This window comes from Bidens hawaiensis, unplaced genomic scaffold (assembly GCF_021521415.1).
Source record: "Bidens hawaiensis isolate Kalapana, Puna unplaced genomic scaffold, B.hawaiensis_p1.1 tig00013115_1, whole genome shotgun sequence".
Classification (NCBI taxonomy): domain Eukaryota; kingdom Viridiplantae; phylum Streptophyta; class Magnoliopsida; order Asterales; family Asteraceae; genus Bidens; species Bidens hawaiensis.
Window position 1 is genome coordinate 600394 of NW_027492105.1, and position 14265 is coordinate 614658.

Consider the following 14265-nt stretch of genomic DNA (forward strand, 5'->3'; position numbering starts at 1 on the left):
CCTTCATATTATAATCTCCTACAAGACAAATATAGTAATATAACACGAGGGAAGGTGTCAAGGGTGTGTTAACACAACCAATATTTAAAACCTCAATCTTTCCATATAAAATATAACCTTACATATGAAAATACAAACAAAGTATAAAGGCAAGATGTCATGGAGGCCAACTAGCCAAGTATGACGTCAAGAACATGCTAATATAACTTATTCACCAATCTTTTTGACCATATCTACAAGGTATCAGAATTTTATTAATAAAAAAACATTTAAATAAAGAGTCTTTGTGCACGTGTAGCAAATCTAAAGGCCACCATTGTCATATATTCTTCTTCAAGAAAATAATAATAATAATAATAATAATAATAATAATAATAATAAGAAGAAGAATACACCCAGTCTCTTGTATTTGGCGCGTATATCAACTAACACACTAAAAAAATTAACTAAAAATAAAAAGAAAAAAAGACAGTTAGAGAGAGAAAGGTAAACCAGACGCAGACTGTGTGCAATAACACACAAACCCTAATATAAAAATCTCATCTTTCTCTTGATTTATGACCCGATCCGATAACCCAGATTGTTAAGATTTTACCCTTTTGGGTTCTCTTGAATCTTGTGTGGATATTGTTGATAGATTCATTATATAGATACATATTTGTAAATTTGGTTATATATATTATATATATTGTGTTTTGGGTGTATAATGGAGATGCAGCAGTCGGATCGGGTTACCGAATGGAGTTCATCCGGTGATCAATTAGGGCTTGAAGGTAAGTGAAGTTGATGCTAGTGGATTGTGGTTTTAATTTGGGGGGTGTTTTGATTTTATTGAAAATGCAGAGCCTATGTGGCAATTAGGGTTAGGAGATGAGGCCGAGTCGTATCCGGAACAGCCCGATAAAGCAGACTGCATCTATTATTTGAGGACTGGGTTCTGTGGGTATGGTTCGCGGTGTTGGTTTAATCATCCGAGGGACCGTGGCTCGGTAAAGTTTCGAACTTTATGGTGCATTTTGTTGGTTTGTTATGTGGTTTAATGTGATCATGTGTGGGTGTGTTTGGATTTAATGATTTGGGTATTTGTGGATTTCGATTATAAGGTGGTTAATGGTTGATGATCATTGCAGGTTGTTGGAGCTATGAGGGGCGGTGGAGGGGGGTTTCCCGAGCGAGTTGGTCAGCCTGTGTGCCAGGTACTTTGTTTATGATTTGTTTATGTACTAAAAAGAATGTAAATCTTGTTATGATGCTCAAAAGATTGTCTTTTTATCAATGCTTTCCAACTTCAATGCCAGTGCGATAAGTTTTTCTAGTTCTTGCATATTTTATCTTTTTGTCATAAAGATCTTTAGATTGAAGTTCATCTTTCTCTTTAATTCTTTATTGCCACATTGGAAATCTTATTATATTTTCTTGTTCATCTCTTGGGAAAATAGTTACTTTTCTTTATTGGCACGCGTAGCATATAAACATTTAAGATGATCTAAACTACTTACATTATATCTTATTGTTTCCCAAGCAGAGAAATCCAAACTTTTGGTTCATAATTTCCACTTCACATTTACTTCCAGTTGATGCAACTCACATGAAGATCGAAAACTAAGCAAACAACAAGCTGAAAAACTTCTTCAACAAAATTCCAGTATGGTTACTTGATTTCATAAAACGTAACAAATAACAATCCCCAAAACTAAAACAAACAATTACTTATATGAGTTTTAAATGATGCCTACCTAAAGAGACATAACCATTTAAATAAAGAAAAAGATAATGACCCGTGATTAAAAGAAATGATCAAAGATCAAATAAAAGATAGCCATGAAAATTTTCAAACTTCAAATCTACTTTAAGCTTGGTTGATTGCCTTATCCAATCGGTTCCTCAAACACGACCGGCTCGACATCTTCACTTCGTGTTTGAGGAACCGATTAGATGAGCCAAGCTTGGAGGAGATTAAAAGTTTGGATCTTTGCATGGTTATATTTTCTTTTAATTAGGGATCATTATCTTTTTTATTTGAATGGGTATCTATTTTTAGGTAGGGAGTGATTTAAACTCATACTATTTTTTTTGTTTTAGTATCAGGGATTATTGCATTTTATGAGTTCAAAAAACCCTACTGGGATTTCCTTGAATGAGTTTTTTGGCTTCTTATTTGCTTAGTTTCCGATATTCACAAGAGCTGCAATTGCATCACCAAGTATATAAGTTCGGAAGTTGACATGAACATGGTTATGATATTAACATCAAATAAGTTATCATAAGTTACTTCTGAATTTGGTTATTTCTGTTCAAATTTTTGCCCATACTTCTTTTTAGCTTGTATCATCGTTTTTCTCCATAGATTTTATATTCAATGAATAACGAACATTGCTTTGCTACTTTATTCTGTATTTTCTTTTTTCTTTCTATTTTGGTTTCATAAAATTGCTTAATTGTATGCTAAACTTTTTCTTTACTAAAGCTTTACATCCAACTTTGTGTTTTGTCTCTATTCTTAGTTTGTCACGATTCACTAAACAGCCACGGGGATCTAGATGTCACAATTTCGACCCATTAACCTACAAAGTGTGTTTTAAGGCTCACAACCTCCTAAATCACTTTATTAAAAAAAAATATTATTATTGTTATCCCTCGGTTTCTAAAATTTTGTCCACTTTTATGTTTTAGTTTGTCCCAAAATAGTTGCCTATTTCCAAATAAAGTAATCCTGTAGATAGTTACATCCATCACAAATCTGCATTAATTGTGCATTCCTAACAGTATAAAGCTTTTGTTTTTTTGGCAGGGTAAAATTGGCATTCAATTAACTAAAAACTGCACTAATTCTACTTTTTCTTAAAATTCTTTTTGTTATTTTCCTGTGACATATTTTGGGATATAATAGTATACTTTTCGTAATCATATTTAGCACGTTAATTATTTGTTAAAAATTGACGCATCGATATAGAAGTGACCAACCTACCCATTTTATCATGCTATATTTATGATTGTAGCTTATGTAATATAAATTTTATGAACTCCAAATTTGCATTATACATGATAACTATGTGACATACATGATATATCCAGTATTATATGCGAACGGGAATGTGCAAATTTGGTCCATCTTGCAAATATCATCATCCTAGACAGGGGATCGGGTCATCAACAACCGTGCCATTAAACGTGTCTGGATATCCACTGCGTCCGGTCAGTTCTTCACTTTATTACACATTCAATCCTCATAATAACCTTTTTAACCTCAAGATTTTTATTTTTATTATTATTTTTTTATGCAGGGTGGAAAAGAATGCTCCTACTATTTGAAAACAGGGCAATGTAAGTTTGTCGCCACATGTAAATTCCATCATCCACAGCCAGCTGGCATATTACCATCACCGCCACAGCCACTCACTGGTGGACAGCCGTCCGCCATGCCTTCTGCTATGTACCCAAATGTGCAATCTCCTGTTGTTTCTTCTCAACCGTATGGTGTATTAACCGTTGCCAGGGCTCCTTTTGTTCCTGGCCCCTATTTCCCTGCTCCAATGCTGACCCCACCTGGGATGGTTCCGTTTCCAGGATGGAATCCTTACCAGGTATTTGTTTATTTGTGTTTTGGAACTGATTTTTCGATTATTACGGCTCGTTTATATATAAGGGGTGTTTGGATGTGCCTTTTGAAACTTATCAGATATTGTGAGTTGCTGTAATAATGAGTTTGCTGCAACAAAACTTGTTATTTTAGGAAAATGTTAAGATCACTTTCTCACACCTCCATTTTGTCACCCGCGTTTTCATCTTCATTAATACCGTAAAATCTATAGTTAGTGGAGTTATGTGTTATAATTATTCCACGAAAGGTGTGAAGAATATATTCTACAAAAATTAGTTTTATATTTGATAAAAAAAATGAATTGGCTTGTCTTAAATTTAAATTGTTCAACAAATGTCTGTTTTCGTATTATTTATCTATCAGTTCAGAATTTGCTAAATGTTTAAATTGGGGGTGTGCATGGGTTTTTTGTGTTTTTGAAAACCTTGCAGTTTAGGTTTTCTCAATTTTTGGTTTTTTGGGTTTTGCAACAGGTTTGGTTCGGGTTCGGATTTTTCACTTTGACCATTTGGCTTGAAATTTTTCGGCCAAAAGAAAAAACCTAAAAAAATAATGAATTTGGGCCTAAAGCTTTGGGCCCAAATCTTTTTATTAGTTACTAATTAATTGATTGTTACACATTTGGACCTAAATTTTGTGGGCTACACCATTTATTAATTTCTTGTAAATTACTTAAAATCGTTTCTTTTTTTGTTACCATTTGGTTTTTGGTTGACGGCAAAATCACACCTAAAATCTTTATTTTAAAACATAAAACCAAACTGTCAGTTTTTTTTTGGCTTCAGTGATTCGAGTTCGGTTACGTTGGTTATGGTTTGGATATTTTGGTATCGTGCACACCCCTAATTTAAACAGATTAATATGGCTTTTAACCGCCAAATTAACATTTGGACACCATCTCCTAGATGTTTGGATAAAATCTCTTACTGATTATCTAATTAGCAGTCCTGAATAAGCAGCCTCGTTTACAAAATGCAAATGTCGTGCAGGCACCTGTACATCCAGCAGCATCTCCTAATACACAGCCTATTTATGGAGGGGGGCCCGCATACGCAATGACTCAATTATCTCCATCCGCCCATTCTTACCCTTTCACCCAAAGTCAAAATGAGCATACGCTTCCCCAACGGCTTGGTGAACCCGAATGTCAGTTTTACATGAATACAGGGGATTGTAAATTTGGTGCCTCCTGTAGATACCATCATCCACTAGAATGGACTGCACCAAGCCCAAATTTTGTTCTTGGCCCAATGGGCCTTCCCCTCCGTCCAGTAAGCATTCTTTAATCTTTACGCCCTAATGCTTTATTTGTTAGTGGTTTAATCTTATTCCTCGTGTTTCAGGGTGCACCACTTTGTCAACATTATGCTCAAAATGGGGTGTGTAAATTCGGGCCATCGTGCAAATATGATCATCCAATGGGAACATTAAGTTACAGCCCATCTGCATCTTCACTAGCTGATATGCCAGTTGCACCCTACCCTGTCGGCTCGTATATTGGCACTTTAGCACCGTCATCCTCTTCATCGGAACTCAGGCCAGAGCTCATTTCCACCACCACCACCACCACCACCACCACTATGCCGCCAAGCAGTTCCATTGTATCAAGTCTCTCAAAGAGTATGCAAGCTTCTCAATCAACTGGTAGCAGTAGTAGTACCACTACCCATGGTGGAAACTGAGGCCCTAAACGGTTTGTGTTTTTTTGTTGTGAGAATGTGAGCCATTTGACCCAAATTCTTGTTTAGCCACTTGATGGTTCGATGACACGATCTTCTGGTTTAGCCACGTTCATATGTTTATATGGCATCGGTTATGCATATTTGAATAAAGCCATATTTTGAACCACTTAGGAAAAACTTTCTTCTTTCCACATGATTAGCTAGAAGAAAAAACCTCCTCCGGACTTGGAAAATGTTGGTATTTGTTATTTTCTGGAGGGTGTGTTTTTATTTGTTGTAAAACTTTTTCGTAATGAAAAAGATTCAACCGTGTTTTTGCTTCTTATATCAGTTTATTGTTGGGATTTAATGAACATGATGCGGTTAGAAATTCATGCATAAGTTTATTATTTGAATTCTAGATGATCTGAGGTGATGGATGTCATGTGAGTGTTATTTATCACTGGCTTTCATGTCACCAGAGGTTAACTTCGTTAGGGTCGGTCAGTGTTTATGATTTCTAGCCGTTGAAGTTGCTGCTGACGACCAGTTACCAGTTATTACCAGTTAACATTTATCACAATTATTACTGCTCAAAGTTCCTGCTAATCACTTGTTTCTCATTGACTGTTGTCGGTTTCACTTGTGATTGACAAGCCAAGTTGCTACTGACCTTAGTTACTACCAGGAATACTAGTGAACATGCCCATCCAATGAGGCTCAAACCCGCAAATTAACTTCTTCAAACTACACAAACTGCCAGTTTCAAAACAACCCGAAATACTGTAAATTGTTCTTGCTACTAGAAGAGGATCAAGATCTCTGACCCTAAAAGTCCAAGTAACATGTTACATCAATAAATCCAAAGAAATAAATAAACTATCATACTTCATTCACATACTAAAACTAGAAACACTTATAAAAGATGAGGCATCTAGTGATCATATGTGCAAAGGCGTTCACTTAAATATTTGTCAAGATGGCCGTTTATTTCACTCTACCAACAGCCTTATGCTTGTCATCTTTATTCACCCAAATTGTTGACCGCGTTCTCTTCATGTGATCCAAAAAGAGGCGATATCTGCCACAAAAAAAATGTAAATAATTACCTTCGTATATGATTACAAAATTATATACAATGTAATCTTTTAATAACATGGTTTAAGAGGTTTTGTTAATTTGTTTGGACCAACCTTTCATATTCCAGCCTTTGGGTAACAATTCCATTGAGAAGAAGCTCTGAACCATATATTGCAGCTCCTGCGTTAACACAAGACATGGAAGTTAACTCATGTTTCTTTACTCTATAACTACTTTACCGAAAAAGGTATTTAATAGCTATAAAAACCTTTTTCAAGAAAAGGTATACAGACTGCATAATCTTCTTCACATGATAGAATCAACAATCCCTCAAGAATGTCACTATTGTTCCATAAACTTCTGCCCATTCGCTCAATTGCCTGAAATTAAACTCACACAACTTGTATCAACATAAAGAAATAATAATAATAATAATAATAATAATAATAATAATAATAACAACAGCAAATAATGCATAAGTTAAAATTACATAATACATACCACACCATGAACTGCTTTAACCAAGCTTGATAATATCTCTTTACCAGGTTTTGTATTTGGTGTAATCAAAACTCTATATCCCTGCATAAAATGTGAAAATTATTAATAAAAAAACATACTTGTATAATATCATTGTATGACAAACTTAAACACACTAGCTTTGTTACTTTTAAAAGCGGATTTTGGTGGGCACGGGCCAACGATGCTGGGAGATTAAAGCCGAATTCTTTCTCTTTCTTAACATCTCTCAGTATGAAATTTTTTTCATCAATGTGACAACAAGCTTGCCCACAGCTTTCAAGCCAAAGATGTGTAACTACTGGTTTTCCAAAAGCAATTGCTTCCAACATATTCCTTGTACGAACAAAATCATCTGCTATGAAATGCGTTGCATCTGACATTGAAGTAGATTCTGCAGCCCCCAGTCGAGATAAAATCTGTGATGGTTATATCAATAATGCTTAGCAAAAAGCAGTCAATCAAGAAATACGATTAATAGAAGCGACAAACAAGTAAAAAGAGTAAATATAACACCTTTTTCTGATTCTTGATTATATTTTCATCTAAGTGGCGACTAAAAAGTACACGAATCAAAGAGGCATCTTTTCCCTGTCTTGTATCTCTGTTTGGAGATTTAACTAATCGTTCTGTTGAAAACAAGCTACAAACTTCTTGGATGCATGATGACCTGCCTAATGACCTGCATGACTGCCTTAAATACCCGTCCCCCATGCAAATTGGAGATGATTCTTTTACGGGTGTTGGACAGTTAACAGGAGTAGGACAAACTGAAGGACTTTTTTCAATTCTTTCTGTTGTTAATCCCTTTTCTTGTCCGGTCAAAGTAGCAGCCTTTGACCTTGTTAATCTAGAGATAGATTGTGTGCTGGTTTCTTTTCTTGTAGGTGGCAACTTCTGGCGACTTCTTTTAACTTTTTCTGACTGATTAGACCTCATTGAGTTTCTTGTTTGCTGAGCAACAGGTGTAACATATTGAATACACTGTTTCTTGACTGGCGTTTGGTCAACAGGTGTAACTGGAGCCTCTACTGAGTCAACTTTTCTTCTTTTCAACGACACTTTTCCTGTTCTTTTCACCACATCAGTCCCCTCATAAGCGAAATCTTCACTCTTTTTAGCAGCTGACTTATCCTGCATCACTTCTTTGATCTGATCACCGCTCATCTTTGATCGTGTTATCCTGACTCCATTATTAGTCAAGGACCGGGGTTGACTTTTATGATGACCTTTGGTTTTAGTAGAAACATGACCAGGTGCTTGCAACCCAAGACATACGCCTTTCTTCGGTTCAGCAGCTATTTGAGCATCAAAACGAGCCTCGGTTGTTTCTTGAACATCCTTGCCATCTGGCATATCCGTTGCCTGCTCATCCAATTCATCAATAAGATTTTTCCGGACAGTTGAAAGCTTTTTGACTGTTTCTAACCTTTTATTCAATTTTTCATTTTCTTTATTTTTCCCCAACACCAATTTTGAGTCAGACCGTCCCAATTTCCTGCTTCCAGAAGAAATGGAAGATTTGCGCCTCCGACCGCCGCTAGCAAAAAATGATTCCTTATGTTTGGCAAAGAAATCAGATTCTGCGTTATCTTCAGGCTTACCATCCCAATCAAAAATTCGTCTTTTATCAACACCATCAATAAGACCAGCACTTTTTGCAAAAATTTGAGCACCTTTAGCACTTAAAACCGGCTTTGACTTACCTCCAGTTGACTTTCTGATGCCACAACTATCATCACACTCAATATTAATTTTTAAAAAGTTATCCACAAAATCAAGTGCATTTGCTTCTGATGCATCTCCAGGTACTTGAGAATCAATATAACCAAGGTCAAAATTGCCATCTGAATCTTTACCTCCCAGAAGTGGATCCTCAGCAAAAAGTTTCCTAGCAGTTTTTCGAAACTTACTTCCAGTTTTTTGGCCATCAGTTGACTTGTTGACTTCCTCCAAGTCAACAGAATTACATTTACCTAATAGTATTCTTCTATGTTCAGTGTCAGGTCCCGAATTTAAACTGGGGCGTGATGGACTTTTACTTAATTTAGAAGCCTTGTTAAGCGCTGCCAGACCAGCAGCTCTCATCGATGCTGCACGGATTGAAGTAAATTTCTTGAAACCGACTCCTGTCATGTAAAACAACATCAATATAAACGGGTCAACCGGGTCAAATAAAATTTCATCAACTACCTGAAGCACGCTGTTCACTCCTTCCGCAATCTGTTTTTGGCTTCAAAGAATCTTCATCGGAGTCATCCACTATTTCAGTCTTTTCACTTTCATCATAGTCACTAACTACATCTTCAGTGTCATAATCATTGAATAATTGAGTCTCGTCAAACACGTCAACCTCTTCACATTCAGTATCAAGATTCATCACTTGTGTCTCACCGCCAAGGTTAACCGCTTGAGTTTCATCATCGGAGTCCATCACTTGAGTTGCCAACTCATCTTCACACACAACAGTGTCATCAAAAGGAATAGTACTTTGTGCATCACCATCATAAATATTACCTAGTTCAAGAAATAAAAAAAAATCAAAATTGTTCGGGCTGAAAGTTCAAAAATATCTTGTTGTAGCATTCATTTATGAATTATGTGAAATATGACATTTAACAAGATACCAAAAACTTTTTATTCTCTATATACTACGTCGCAAAATGCACAAAGAAAGTGACTTCACGCAGCGTTGTAAAAATCACAATTAGTCACCGATAACCTATTTATCACTAATCGATATGCTACTGATTCAATTTCACCTAATTGAACCAACAAACTGGTAGTTGGTCGAAACCATTCATTTGACTAATAAAATTTAAAGTACATTAAAAGTTCACATAGACTGATAGACACATGGTATAGTTCAAGCATAAACATAAAAGATCAATGAGAAAAAAGTTCAAACCAAGGTCCGATTTAGAGCGATTTGACGGATTCGGTTTAACTTTGACCGCCTTTGACCAATTACTACCGACTTGTTGGTCCAATTAGGTGAAATCGCATCTGTAGCGTACCGACTAGCAATTAATCATAATAGCGATTTTTACAAGAAACCAAAATCTTTGATTTACCCATGTATACACTATGTCACAAAATGCACAAAAGAATTAATTTTACCATCAAAAAAATGATAAAGTAGTCAACTTTCAGTTAAAATTGATCAAATCTTGACTTAATTAAAACAGATTCATAAATTATAAACACGTGTATATATATTGTTACCGAAGGATGAAGTTGGAGAATCGAAGATTTGAGTGTCTCCGTCGATGAAATCCCAAGTATCGGATTCTGACGACTTATTATCGTCACTGTTATCTAAATCGACTTTATCACCCATATAAATTATTATCCTGTGTTCAAAGATAATGTTAATTTCACAATTGGTGAAACAGGGGTTCGGTTGGTGTGTAGAGATGAGATTATTCTGACAGTGTTTTTTTTAATTAGAAATGGAGGGAAATTTGGGGGGTGGGATGAATTGGTGAAATTTTATGAATGTTTTTTAGAGGGAAATGGAGCCCTAAAATTTCGACCCGCTTGTTGAGATTTATGCCTCCGGGCGTAGTAAAAAAAATGTACTGAGAAATTGTATATTTAAATGGATTCTATACACACGAGAAGGACGACAAGTATTTGCAACAAAAAAAAAACACTCAAAAAATATTAAAAAATGTTTAATTAAAAACACAAAAATATTTCCACCGTCTTTCTCGTTCTAAAAAAAAATAATAATAATAATTTTGAGTGAAAAAAATCATTGTGTTTTTTTTATTTATAATTGTATTTTGTGTTTATTTTCGTCATTGATTGTCTTTTTTTTTTTCTTAATATTGTGTTATATTTCTTAACGTTGTGTCATATTTTGCGATATATTATGTCTTTTTTAGTTTATCATTGTGTTGTTTATTTCCGAAATTGTGTCTTTTTGTCATTTTTTTAACAGGAATGACGGAGGAAACATTTTGGTTTATTTAATTTTTTGTTTTTTATTTATATATTGAGTTATGATTTTTTTTGTTATTATTATTTTTTTACTTTTTAGTGGTTTTTTGTGTTTCTCACACTTCTCATTTTTATCTCCTGTGGCATTTTAACTTTACCCTGTTTAAATAGTCATAATATTCGTATAATCTATATAATGTGATCTATTCATATTATAAGTAATGAAACTAATAAAGAAATTATAAACAAATTATTGACTACAGTTTTAAAATTGCGTTGACACAAATCACCCAATTAAACGAATTACGTTGAAGCAACTTGTGAGCTCAACTCATAAAAGTTATCAAGCAATACAAAGAGTTAATGTTCTTACTTCTTCATCTAATATGATCCACCTCATTACGCATTTGAAAAGTAGCAAGTCCGACTTAATCGAGATTAAGTGTCTTATGATGAGTTTATAGAGAGAAATTTGTGACAAATGATATCAGAGTAGGCAGCGAATGACTTTTAAACCATTTGACATGCCTCCTAAATTCGATCATTTAGCCCAAGCCATTTTAACCCATTGACTTGTTCGACGACATGCTACAAGTAAATAAGTCAAAATTGTCACTCTAACCGAAATCTTCATTAGTTTCCGAATTGATCTGATGGAGCACTAAAAAACACATCACCATCTCATCTACATGTTCATCTAATGGGGCCAAATCCAAGAGTTTGCCATAAATTTAAAATACAATCTAGGTCCACAACTCCACATCATATATCTCATGTGCATATGACACTTTTGCCTATGTGTTCAAACTAAAATAAACATCTTTCATCTCAGGATGAGAAGCATCTCCAACTAAAAACTCATGAATATTCCCATTAACCTCAATAGAACTACATCCAGGCTCCTTTTTAATCCCACTTATTCTCATTTTACTTCTTACTTTCTTCACATCTTCCCATCTCCCAACAGAAGCATAAATGTTAGCCAAAAGTGTATGAATACTCGAATCACTGTTTTCGATTTCACTTAACCGGTCGGCTAAATGCTCGCCCATATCAACATCACCATATAACCTACAAGCACTGAGTAAAGCACCGTAAACCGGAACCAAAATATCATCTTTTTCTTTAGGGATTTTGTCAATAACCTTTTCTGCTTCTTTTAACAGCCCTGCGCGGCCTAAAAGATCAATCAAACAACCGTAATGTTCTATCTTTGGCTCAATATTATACAATGATTTCATTGATTCAAAATGCATCCACCCTTCTTCCACTAAACCACCGTGACTACACGCGTTTAAAACACCAATGAAAGTAATATCATCAGGTTTGAATCCGGACTCTTTCATCTGGTAAAACAATTCGAGTGCTTTATCGGGCTTCCCGTTTATAGAAAGTGCACATATAATCGATGTCCATGATGCGGTATCCTTTTCGTTTAATCTGTAAAACACGTCTAAACACTTGTCTATGCACCCGCATTTTGCATACATATCAATAAGAGCAGTACCACATACCGCATCGATTGTTATCTTATGTTCATTCATATATTCATGAATCCATTTCCCCTGTTCTAAAGCCCCGACTTGTGCACAGCCCGTTAAAAGAGCCACCACTGTGAACTTATCCGGCTTGATTCCAAAAATCTGCATTTGCTGAAACAAAGCCATTGCATCATCCACTTGATTAAACTGCACGTACCCGTTAATCATAGCCGTCCAGAGAACAATATCTTTCACAGGACTTTCATCAAACAAATGGCGTGCATCCTCTAACCGCCCATAATTCACATAACCAGACACCATCGTTGTCCAACAAATCACATTTTTCGTTTTCAATTCATCAAAAATCCCTCGTGCGATATCTAAACATCCACATTTCGCATACATATCTAATAAAGCATTACTAATTATATTCGTAAACCCAATCTCATGGCTAACGTAACGGTGTATCTCCTTCCCAAGTTCCAAACTCTTCAAAGCAATACACGCCGAAAGCGTGCTCACAACCGTAGCCTCGTCCGGCGTCACCGTTCCATCATCTCTCATTCGCAAATAAACCCCAACCGCCTCCTCAAACTTCTTACACCTAACACACCCCGAAACCAACACATTCCACGAAACCACGTCTTGTTTAGGCATTTCATCGAACACCTTACGCGCGTTCCCAAACCGACCCAACTCACAGTACATATCCATAACCGAGTTACAAACATAACAATCAGACTCATCCCCAGCTTTCACAACAAACCCATGAATCTTTTCACCAACTAAACCATCTCTCAAACACCCAATTGACTTAAACACAAATGGGTAAGTATAATTATCAGGCCATAACCCATCAACCCTCAGTTGATCAAACAAAGAAACAGCTTTATTAAACCCACCAGTCTTTGCATATGCTTTAATCATTACATTGTAGGCGAAGAGTGAACGGGTTTCGATTCGGTTAAATATTCTTTGAGCGTGAGATAAGTTTCCGGTTAACGGGTTTGCTGTGAAAGCCATGAGCTTCTTGATGACGTCGATGTTTTGGGTAACGCCGAGAATGATGATTTGGGTCTGGATTTGGGTTAATTGGTTCATGGATTTGCAGGTTTTGAGGAGGTGTATGCATGTTTTCTTGGTGGGTGCCAAGAATGGTTGGCGGGGAAACATTATGCTTGAACCATGCTAGAAAATCCTTTTTTTATATAGATTGGTTTGACTCGAGTGCCTTTTTCTTACGTGTTAGTGTATCATAGATGTCATATCTGTCGTTCACCATATTTTTATACGAGTCATATAACCTCTGCGAGTAGTATAGGTCAATATGAGCAATATAAAATGAGTAGTATATGTCTATACAAGTAATATACGTCTATATGACTTGTATGTTTAAAAAAAACTATTCTCAAATTAATAATTTTTTATATATGTCTTTTGTAATAAAACTATGCGCCCAAACATACCTGAATCGAAAGTAATAAAATTCTTAAATCTCATCAACATCAAAATAGGTTCAATTTTAGATCTAATATTGTCAACTACATTATGATCGACTAACCACACAAAGAATTTCAACTCTTTTATACAATTTGGTTGTCCAGAAAAAACATAATAGAGCTGATTAGAATCGGTATAAAGTTGTTTGTTATTCACATACACCGGTATCTCGATTGTCTAGTTTGATTAAAAAATAAATATAAAAAAGGGTTTTTTCTAAAAAATACGTCTATACAAGTAGTATAAGCATATACGAGTAGTATAGACTTATACGATTAGTAAAGGTCTATACAAGTCGTATAGAGCTTTTGATTTTTTATGTTAAGTTAATTGGCACTTTCAATAGCTTAGAAACAATAGTTTAGAGAGTTAACACTTGCTAAACTAGTTTAACTTGATTTATAACAAAGCTTGAAGCTTGCATGTAGATGATTAACAGCGGCTTATAGCGTAGTGATACCAAGGGGTTTGAAAAATG

The 14265-nt window shown here is 35.3% G+C and overlaps 3 protein-coding genes across 3 annotated transcripts; 1 reads left to right on the forward strand and 2 right to left on the reverse strand.

The window, feature by feature from the left end:
* The first annotated feature begins 462 nt into the window (after positions 1 to 462).
* LOC143543272 (zinc finger CCCH domain-containing protein 34-like) lies at positions 463 to 5608 on the forward strand. The gene is made up of 7 exons (XM_077035629.1): positions 463 to 773; positions 844 to 989; positions 1131 to 1196; positions 3076 to 3195; positions 3285 to 3584; positions 4591 to 4872; positions 4945 to 5608. Exons 1-7 carry the CDS (start codon positions 707 to 709, stop codon positions 5281 to 5283), a joined length of 1320 nt encoding a protein of 439 aa, XP_076891744.1. The 5' UTR covers positions 463 to 706; the 3' UTR covers positions 5284 to 5608.
* A 501-nt stretch (positions 5609 to 6109) lies between these two features.
* Positions 6110 to 10201, reverse strand: LOC143543250 (uncharacterized). The gene is made up of 8 exons (XM_077035616.1): positions 10087 to 10201; positions 9055 to 9378; positions 7378 to 8990; positions 7011 to 7280; positions 6844 to 6924; positions 6611 to 6722; positions 6456 to 6522; positions 6110 to 6343 (listed from the first exon to the last, which is right to left on the reverse strand). The coding sequence occupies exons 1-8, from the start codon at positions 10199 to 10201 to the stop codon at positions 6250 to 6252; spliced, it is 2676 nt and encodes an 891-aa protein (XP_076891731.1). The 3' UTR covers positions 6110 to 6249.
* Positions 10202 to 11560: 1359 nt separating this feature from the next.
* LOC143543273 (pentatricopeptide repeat-containing protein At1g31430-like) lies at positions 11561 to 13509 on the reverse strand. Its single transcript, XM_077035630.1, has one exon. It carries the CDS (start codon positions 13458 to 13460, stop codon positions 11601 to 11603), a length of 1860 nt encoding a protein of 619 aa, XP_076891745.1. The 5' UTR covers positions 13461 to 13509; the 3' UTR covers positions 11561 to 11600.
* Positions 13510 to 14265: the final 756 nt, after the last annotated feature.